At 56.4% G+C, this 10,209-nt stretch overlaps 2 protein-coding genes across 2 annotated transcripts; both read left to right on the plus strand.

The window, feature by feature from the left end:
- Positions 1–2,072: 2,072 nt before the first annotated feature.
- On the plus strand, positions 2,073–3,074 carry LOC126767172 (capreomycidine synthase-like). The gene has a single exon (XM_050484752.1). It carries the CDS (start codon positions 2,073–2,075, stop codon positions 3,072–3,074), a length of 1,002 nt encoding a protein of 333 aa, XP_050340709.1.
- A 3,195-nt stretch (positions 3,075–6,269) lies between these two features.
- LOC126767173 (uncharacterized) lies at positions 6,270–9,505 on the plus strand. The gene is given in 4 exon segments (XM_050484753.1): positions 6,270–6,451; positions 8,793–9,109; positions 9,112–9,234; positions 9,237–9,505. Coding segments are annotated over 4 exon segments (891 nt in total).
- Positions 9,506–10,209: the final 704 nt, after the last annotated feature.

Consider the following 10,209-nt stretch of genomic DNA (forward strand, 5'->3'; position numbering starts at 1 on the left):
GGGGTTTGGACTGGACTCGCCGGAGGCCTTCTCCGGAGGTTTCTCCGTTTCTCAAGGCCGACACCTGTGTTCTTCTCTTGCGGTGGTGCACGCTCCACAGGCGGGGGCGGGTCTGCGGCAGGCGGCCCAGGCGAAATTTGCGTCGATGGAGGCTCCTCTTTTTTTTCGAACGCGAGGACGCGTGTGGCGCGCCGCTGCTTGTTCCCACCGAGATTGTCAGGGGCGGAAAAAACGGCGAAGGAGCGGAACCGGTCGCGCCGGTGGAACTGAGCTGTCTCCCGCAGCCAAGCGGGAGCTCGACGCGGCGTCAGCGCATCCGTCCGCGCGCTTCTTGCTCGGCGTTGCCCAAATTTCTCTGTCCGACGGCGCCGCAGTGGCACCCCGAAGCGAAGAGGAGTTGCTTATCGCGCAGGTACTGCGCCAGGTCGAGCGGGACTATCTTGACATCGGCGCAGACGACGGGGGGGCCACCGCGTCGTCACCACTCGGGGAGGACTCGCTTCTCACATTACTCGCCCTGGCGGCGTTAAGTGTGTTGGTCTCGCCGGAGGCAGAGCAATGGCTGTGGCGACCAGCCACTCCCGAGGCTGGACAGAATGAGCGACTGCGCTCGCTCCGTGCGCTTTGTGTGGCGCGCAAAGGCGTGGACCCCGTCTACTTCCTCGTCCGCTTCCTGACCTCGGGTGGGAAAGGGAAGAAGCGGCTTGGACCCATTTTCCTCCACGGCTTCGCCGCCGACCTGCACGTTGAGGCGACGTTGGCGGTGGACTCCTTCATGGATGGCGAGGATTATCCCAAGCAGGTGCCCACTCCCAGGTCACTGGGTGCGCTCCCCGGCACTGCGCAGCAGAACCGCACCCGCGCCGCGACTCTCGCGCGGGTCGCATTGGGGACGACGAGGACGCGAACGCGGCGGCGCTGCCCCTTCTCTGCGAGCTCGTGCAGCTCGTTCAGCTGACCCACGCCGATGCTTCCGCCGACGACGTGGTGCGTGTGCTGCAGCGTCGCACGCTGGAGGAGTGGGTCGCATTTGGCAACACTGCCGCGCTCGCGGAAACCATCGCGCGAAAGACGCTCTCCTTGTCCAAGGCGGACTGCGACGCTGACTTGCTGGCCATCCTCACAGAGTCCGGCATTGACCTATACTTTCTTTCGTGTCTGTGCGTTGCTGGCTGGCTGCGCGCGCCGTTGGAGTCTGGGGTTCCGGGGAACCCACTGAAGGCCTCCCGAAGGCCTTCACAAAGCGCGATCTACCCTCATGGGAGGACCTTGTTGCCCGTAGTCTGCTGGCCTTTATTCGCTCCGCGCTGCGTGAGGCGGTCGATGGGGCGCGAGAGGATACAATCCCACCGGCGTCACGTACCCTGTTTCGTGTCCTTTCGCCTTCCCTTCACGCCTGTTCATTACGCTTCTCTTGAAGCCGTTTGCGCTGGAGAAACGGTGAAGGCTGTTTGCTGTGCTCGTCCGCCGCGCGTTCCATGCACCGCGGTGGTTTTTTTTTTTTTTTTGAACAAAGCACCTCAATGGGTAAGGTTGTCTGTTGCGAAAGGAATGAACGCAGAAGAGAGAGAGTTCAGGTGGTTTTTGATTAACCGCGAAACCTGTAGGTCAGCGACGTGCTTCCCTCTTCATTGAAGTGACTGTCAATCTTTTTTTTTTTTTGTCTTCCACGCTTCTGTCCTCCCGCAAGCGACCGACTTGTTTCTTTCTGCTCTGCTTTCCTCTCTTACTCCCCTTTTACACCTCATCAGCTCAACAATCAGCAATTGTTTTTTCTTTTTTGTTGTTTGCGCATTGCTATCGCTTTTTTTACTTCTGCATGTGTCTCTTTTTTTTTCCCCTAACCCTTTATCCCGCCTACCAACTTGTTCTACTTCCTCTAGCGACTGATAAGAAGAAGCCACCATTCACCAGTGCATATTCTTTCAGACGCGCTTTGCGCTCTCTCTCCGTTGATCACTCGTGTTTTTGTTTTGTTTTTCTCATCAACTCAACGGAACGCGGACGAGGTAGTTTTTCTTCCTTTTTTTGTGTGCTAAACGTCGGCGTGCACGCACTGACCACAAAGAACGATGAAGATTGACGCTTTTGATGTTGAACGTTGGATGGACCGGTACGAGCTACAGGCCAAGTACAACCTGGGCGAAACCTGCGTGGCTTCCATCACCATTGAGGAGCTGCTCGAGATCGCTGGCAAGAGCAAGGAGAGTCTTCTGGCCGAACTGCTACCGATGCGGATGACTTATGGTGCGATTAAAGGGTCGTCGCATCTCCGCGCGGGTATTGCGAGGCTCTACAGTAACCAGACCGAAGACAACATCCTTGTCACTCACGGCACCATCGGGGCGAACTCCTTGGTGTACGAGACGATTGTTTGCCCTGGCGACCACGTGATTGCGGTCTTGCCAACCTACCAGCAGCACCAGTCTATCCCGAAGTGCTATGGCGCCGAGGTGGAATTCCTCCATCTGCGCCCGGAGAACCTGTTCTTGCCGGATCTGGCGGAGCTGGAGAGGAAGTTGCGGCCGAACACAAAGCTTATCGCGCTCAACAACCCGAACAACCCCACTGGCTCGCTGATGGATGAGGCGTTCCTGCGCAGAATTGTCGATATCGCCAAGAAGAGCGGCGCCTACATTCTCTGTGACGAGGTGTATCGCGGTTTAAACGATGTAGACCAAGGCACTGGCTTCAAGAAATCTTTCACGACGTCCATCGTGGACCTGTACGACAAGGGCATCAGCACTGCCAGCATGAGCAAGACGTTTTCGCTGGCCGGCCTCCGTCTTGGCTGGATTGCCAGCAACCTTCCTGAGTTCCTCGACTCGGTGGTGATGCATCGCGACTACAACACCATCAGCGTGGGGATGCTGGACGATTACTTTGCCGCTATGGCCCTCGACGCCGTGGATAAAGTAATGGCTCGCTCACTGGAACTGACGCGCAAGCACCGCGCCATTTTAGACGAGTGGGTGCGCCAGGAGCCCAGCGTGTCCTACCTACGTCCGGCGGCAGCACGACGGCCCTCCTCAAGCTCCCTGAGTGCGGCCTCAACTCGTGGGATTTCTGCGTAAAGCTCCTTGAGGCGACGGGGTGATGCTGGTGCCCGGCAGCGCGATGTCCATGGAGGGTTACGTCCGCATTGGCTATGCAAATGCGGAGAAGACGCTGCGCGAGGGCCTGAAACTTCTCTCCTCTTTTTTGCAAACGCTTCCGATTGAAGAGAGGGCGTAAAGTGACTTAACCGTGACGCTGCCAACACTTCACCTTCTTTTTTTCTTTTTTTTTCTCAGCACGCGCGTTGCACCACGATACGTTTTTGTTCTTTTTTTCTCCATCATCCGGTCTTGTCAGGTGTTGGACGGGTTTTTCCTGAAAGTCCAAGACTCGAGCTCTTTTGCGGCGCTGACCGTTTGTTCAAGCGAACCCGTCAAGGGCAACAAGAGGGAAAAGAGTCACGGTGACAGCACTGCTTGATACCGCACACAAGCGATGCTCGTTTTTTTTTTCCTTTTCTGCACAACTCCACCGTCATGGGTGTTGTGTCGGTCCGATGAACATCCGTAGGACACTGCCTTCCTGTCAGCAAGCGCGAAAAAAAAAAGGAGTGCTACCACGCTTTCCTCTCGTTTTACCTCCCCACACTAGCATTGCACAACCGTCAAGACTCACGTACACACACACACACACATACATACACAAACACGCGCGTCTTGCGGTCCGCAGCTGCCACGTAGCCGTTTTTCTTGGAAAAGGGGGATTTAATTGCTTTTTTTTTCATTTTAGCGTCCGAGTATGGGAGATGGACGAACGGAGGCCAACGGTAGCGGCGCGGCTCTTCAAGAGACCCTTACTAGCGACGGAAGCCTTGCGTTCCGCGCCCGCTGAGTCTCCCGCGTCTGCCTCGCTCCGCACCTCTTCGCGAGAAGTTGGCGCGGGTTGTTATGAGGGCGCTGGCCTTTTTGGAGTGGTCTCGCACCAAGCCTAACCTGTGGTTTGTTGTCCTGTTAGCGTTGTGGTCCAGCGTCGTGCCGCTGCCCGACGCGACGTTTTCCTTGCCATGGGCCCTGTTAGTGGTGACGCTGAGCTGCGCGCTCGTTTGGGGCCGCGTTTCCACCCTTTTCGAGAGAATCGATCCGCAGCAGCGCCAAGGCGCTCGCCGTCTCCGTGGTGGGTGCCACGGTGGCTGCACCGGGTCTGTGGTGGTGCGTCGGCAAGTTGTTTCTTCCCGCCGTCTTCCACTGCGACCAGGAGCTCCTTTGCGTTGGATTCATCTGCATCGGGTTTTTACCCGCTTCACACATCGCGGCTGTGGTCGCGACGCGTGACGTACAAGAAAGCGAGCCACTAACGGAGTACTTCTCCTCCATCTCATTCTTATTCTGTATGTGCACTTCACCCGTGATGCTGCATCTTTTTCTGCGTGAATTCGCGAGTTGGATTAGACGGACGAGCCTTTTGCTGACGCTGGGCTTTGCGCTGTTTTCCATCTTCGCGTTCTTCCTCGGAGTTCTGCTGCAGCGGTTTTTGCCTCCTACATCAACGGAAACATCGGGCGCAAGAGGACAGCGCGCCGGCGACACCGTCCACTGACACCCCAGTCGGCCAGAATGCGACGACTTCATCGCGCTCGGTTCGCCCGATCGTCTTTCGGGAGCGTCCTACACGGATCTTTTGCGAGACATCGATGTGGCGCTGGCGGCAGTGGGCGGTGCATCTCAACACCGACGTTGCGCTGGTAGCGGTGTACATTCTCTTCAGCAGCTTCACACGCCTCAGCGACACGTCGTGGAGGGCGTCCGCAGCTATGAACGCAGAGCGCACGTCCTCTCGGCAGCGGAAGCTCGCCCTGTCGCGATGACATCACAGTTTGCCAACGGCACCACGATATCGTTAGAGACTGACTTGATGGTGAACGCAAGCTTTGCGTTCCTCCCGGGGACACTGCGGAAATCTTTCTTCACAGGAAAGCGGCCTTTGCACTCGTCGTGCTGGAGACCCTGGCGCTTACGTTGACGGCTGCGTTCCTGTGGCTTTGTGCTGGGCGTGTGACGACCCACCCCGAGGAGCGCATCCGCGTGGTATTCTCTGGCGCTTTCAAGGCGGACGTCGCCATGGTGGCTGTCTTCCTTGTTGTCTTTGCAGACAGGGAAAGTGCCAGAGTTGCCCTTGCGCCTGCTTCCGTCTTTGTGGTGCTTCAGGCCGTTGTTGAGGCGCTTCTCACGTCGCTGCTGCGGCGGTGGCGCAACAGCGTCAACTGTCGCCCCGGCACGACTCTTCTGCCCCAGCGTTTCAGTCACAACTCACGCAACTCCGTGGCACCTACCGTGTGAACACGGTGGTTTGTTTCCAACAGAGCGCATTTGGCGAAGCCACAGAATCGTCGAAGCCGCCGCGGAACTACATTCTCGCCTTTCTCTTTTTTCTTTTTTATCTCTTTGCGTGCCTTTTGCTTTCTTGTCTGCGACCTCACAACTCTATTGCTCTCTTTCTTTTTTTACTTTGCATTTCCCATACCCATCAAAGAGAAGAGAAAAAAAGCACGGTCAAACGGTAAGACAAGCAAAAGTGAATTCAGCTTGCGCGCCTAACTCTACAAAGCGCTGATGCTCACCGAAGCATCACCTTTTCCGCTTCTCGCCTATCCAACGCCGCATGCAAACCTCATCCTTGCTTCCTTTTTAGGAAGTGACACAAAAGCTTCTCTTTTTCTTTCCCCTCCTGTCTTTCCCCCATCTTACTCACCGTTTTAAAGCCATTTTTCAAAAGCAGAGGTGAGGTCAATGGCGCGACGTGGCTGCGTCCGCAGGCTGTGCTGTGTTTGCTACTCGTTGTGGTTTTAGTGCATGCAGCGTCGGGAGAGGCGCATCCGACGATGCGGCATCAATGCGTGCACAGCCAATTTGCTGTCCCCCTCGCGACCCTTCCAACAGTTTCCGTTGTGAAGCAGCCCGTTGCGCAGTCGGCACTGACCACCACGTTGTCGAAGGCGCCACGTTTCGTCCGCCGTGGATCGCTTGACCCTCACCAAGCAAGCGACAACGGTCGAGACTTCTCTGGCGGAGCGCTTGTCGAGTCGTGGCTTACGTCCCCTTGTGGTCAAGACAGAGCTTCATCTCGACTCCGCATGCGCGTCTGTTGGCCAGGAAGTTGACACGTACGACGGTTCTGGGCGCCGAGTCCTCTGCACAGCGGCCGACATCCTCACAGAAACGAAAGCCTCGTACATCACCGCCGTTCTGCAGCACGCCGTCGCGAAGCTGTCGATGATGCTGTACACTGAACCGACCGCCTCCTTCACGGTCCCGGTCAACGCCTGCTCTGGCGTTCCCATTGCCGGTGGCGAAGCGCGTGACACCGATTTTGTGCTCTTTGTGAGTGCGATGCCGCAGTCTTCGAGCGCCGCTGAGCAGTCGTCCACCTCCTCCACCGGGATTGCCTGGGGCCGCTCGTGCGTCCGCTCGTCTGACACGCAAGGGTCTCGGCCGATTATCGGTCAGGTCAATTTCTTACCGCGAGGTTATCCGAACGGGGACCGCGCCATTGCCAGCTTCCGGGGTAGCCACGCTCGACGTTCGCGTCGCGATGCACGAGATATCGCACAGTCTTGGGTTCTCAGCGTTGGCTTCCACCCTTTCAAATTTCATCGATGAAAGCGGCGTTTGGAAATCCAGTGGTGGGACCGCGACGGTCTATCGTGCTGGCAAACAGGAGGTAACGATTTGTGCAAACCCCACGGGTGCTGGCCGCCGCACGGCCTCATTTTGGCTGCCCGACACTGGACGGCCTGGAGATTGAGGACAATGGCGGGTCAGGCACGGTGGGGTCGCACTGGAAGCAGCGAGTGCTGCTGCAGGAGGCGCTTGTGGGCATGGTTTCCACACGGCTCTATTTTACTCTTCCCTCACACTCGCCTTCTTCGAGGATGCGGGCTTCTACGCGGCTGATTACGACCTCGCAGAGGACGACGAACTTCTTTTGGGAAGAACGCAGGATGTGATTTCGTCATGGAAAGCTGCAGGACGTACGCCGCGTCGCACGGCTCTCTCGACTACTGCTTTCACGAAGCAGACGGCGGCGAGAAAGCCATCTCTGGAGACGCAAAGTCGCTGCGCAAAAAGCCCTAAAGCAGCAGCGCTGCACGCGTGACCGCCGTGGCATCGGCTACTGCGACGTGACAGCGTACAGCACGGACTTGCTGCCGGCGTACCGCTACTTTGCCGGCTACTCGAATGTGGGGGGCAGCGCCGCCTTTTTGATGGACTACTGCCCCGTCGTCACGGCGTACGACAACGTGAATTGTGTGCAGGCCCAACCACAGGCGCCGGCGAGAGCGACTATAAGCTGTCCCCCCTGGCGAACGTATACGGCAACGAGTTCGGTCCTGCGAGCCGCTGCTTTACGTCAAACCTCATAACAAGCGCACTCCCGCTTTCCTCAAGTGGTGTCCGGTGCCTCCCTCACACCTGTTCCAGTACTGGGCAGCTGCTGCTGCGTGTGCAAGGGCAATCGGTCCCATGCCCCGCTGGACGGGTCTGCGGGTCGCGCGGACACGTCGTCTTTAAAAGGGTGCACGGCTACATTGACTGCCCAGCCGCCGCGGAACTATGCGCTTCACGCGTGACAAATGCAAGCGAGAACGAATCTGCCGCTGCGGTTGCACGGACCTCCTCGTCCGAGCCGCTTTCTTCCGCTCAGAACAGCACGCAGAGCCCGAGTCCGGTGCAGGCGTGCGGTCAACAGCGGCTGCAGTGTGAAGCAACAATGGGCTCGCGGACTGTGTTCCCCGTCTGCGCAAACACTGCGCAACTTTTGGACCGCTGCTTTGAGGACTTGTGCCGCCCCGACGCGGCGGCTCTTCTCCTCACAATGGACGCTTCGCTGGCGCGCCGGTGCTCTCGAGATCGAGCAAGCGTCGCGCGTGACTGCATCGACGGCTGGGATGGCGCACGTGTGCTGTGTCGCATCCTGGACGTCTCTTTTTCTGAACACCGTACTACTGACGGTTTTTTACTTTGTTTTATTGAACACACACACACACAACACTCTTTCTACTTAGATTTCTCTATTATTCGTTAGATCATTCTTTCTTCCTCTTTTTATCCTTATTCTTGCTCTCTTTGGAACTGCGGACATGTATTTCCTTGTGCTTTAAACTTTGCATGAGGCCAACGCAAGCCCCGTGAAGCACAGCGAGCCTGAACATCATCCTTTTGGCACCTGGGAGAGTGCGCGCATGGACGCCGAAGCAATGCAACTGCTTCCCTGAGCGTTGCGAACGGACCTTGCCTCTTTTTCGATGTTTCCACTTTTATTTGAATTGCCTCTTCTCCGCTCCTCCCATTGACTCCTTTTTTGTTGTTGTTGTCTTTTTCACCCCCTTTTTTTTTTGCGTCCCCGCGTTGGCACCTTTAGTCTCCTTGTTGTACGTGCGGTGTCTGCGATTCGCCACGTCGATTACTCTTTTTTTTGTGTGTGTATATTCTAATCGTTGTTGTTACGCGTCCCGAAACGCCGCTTCTTTTGCCTTGTGCGGAGCTGCGGCGCGAAAGCTGATCCACTTGACTGAACGGGGAGCAGCCTCTTTTTTCTTTTTTTCAACACACACTCGCCGAGGTGCGCGCTGCTCCTCATTGTAACGCGACAACAACAGCTAATCGAAGGCACTGGCAGGACGAGTTTTCACTAGCCACACACACACACACACACACACACGTACTACGCTTTTTTGATGAACGGAGGTGCTGGCTTGCCTGATTTTACGTCACCGTTGTGTCCTCGCCTGCTGACAGTGCGGGGCAGGCGGCATCTTTGAAGACAATCGCCGAAACGCTGTCCTCCTCCCTGGATGAGGTCCATGAGTGTCTCTCGCCGGAGGGCCGTGCGGTTGACATTATTCGGCGCACCGCCGAGACGTTCCCTGCTAGCAAGACGGCCATTTCTTTCAACGGTGGAAAGGACGCGGTGGTGATGCTAGAGCTCCTCCGGCGCACGATGGGGTTAGAATGGGTGAAGGGCTGCTTTGTCTTTGTGCTTCTCGACACGGCGGGTGAATTCCCTGAGCTAATTGAATTTCGCAAGCACTACATGGCCTCTTACCTCCCGGGGTCACCTTGCACGAGATAGACGCGGGGGACGGCATGAGGCAAGGCCTGTGGCGGGCCACCCAACAGCACGACTTTACCGTCGTCTTCATGGGCACCCGCAAGGATGACCCCAGCGGCAAGTACCAGCAGGTCCTTGGAAACCGACGACTGCCGGTTGGCCGCTGATGGTTCGCGTCTGCCCCATTCTCTCCTGGACTTTCAAAGATGTGTGGGACTACACAATAGCTGGCAAGATTCCGTTCTGCAAGCTGTACCTTGACGGCTACACGTCACTTGGAGACAGCAAGGCGACCTCGCCGAATAATCGTTTGCTGAAGAAAGATGGTAGCTACTCCCCTGCCTGGACGTTAACAGCGGACACCGAAGAGCGCGCTGGTCGCACGGATAGTATCATCTAAAGGTGTGTGAGTCACCTGAAAAAAAAGGGGAGGAGAGGAAAAGAGGACGAAGAGGAAGTGGTTTCCGCGCTTTCACGAGTGCCATCGTGACCGTGTCTGTGTGCGTGTGTGTTTTTCGCAGCCAACTGCGTCGCCTGTTCTCCCTAAAGCACCGCCACTGCAGACCCCTACGGCCACGCCTCTGTTTGCTAACCAGTTTACATCGCTCACTCCTTTTTTCTTTCTCCCCTCTTCGTCTGGGCTCTTTTTTTTTTTTTTGAGTGTTGCCGACAATCCTCACGTGCGATTGCTCTGATGTTCTCGCCGTTTTTCTCGCCCTCTTTCGGTTGCGTCACGAACGCCCTTTGTCACCCACAGTTCCTCCGTGCTCTTGTCCTTTGGCTGCCTTTTCTTCCTGGGCTCTTTTTTTTTGTCACTGTTCACATATGCTCTTGCGCGGCTGTCATTGCCTTTAAGGCACACGAAGCGCTCAACAAACATTTTTGCCAACGCAAACATCATTCACTGTCATTGTTGTCAAGTGGCTGTGGTTTTCACCCTTTTTTCCGAATGAACAGGAAAGTCAGTCTGTATCGTAGAGAAGGAAGCGGTCAGTTGGGCTCCTCCGTTTTCAACGGCGATGCCTTTCTTCTTTCTTGTTTGGAAATTAAAAAGCGTGTATTCTTTCACCGATAGACACGTGCATGAAAACTCTCTCCTTCCAC

Source organism: Bactrocera neohumeralis, unplaced genomic scaffold (genome assembly GCF_024586455.1).
Source record: "Bactrocera neohumeralis isolate Rockhampton unplaced genomic scaffold, APGP_CSIRO_Bneo_wtdbg2-racon-allhic-juicebox.fasta_v2 ctg4482, whole genome shotgun sequence".
NCBI lineage: Eukaryota > Metazoa > Arthropoda > Insecta > Diptera > Tephritidae > Bactrocera > Bactrocera neohumeralis.

Coding starts and splice junctions, on each gene's coding strand:
- LOC126767172 (XM_050484752.1), top strand. CDS start 2,073: ATGAAGATTGACGCTTTTGATGTTGAACGTTGGATGGACCGGTACGAG.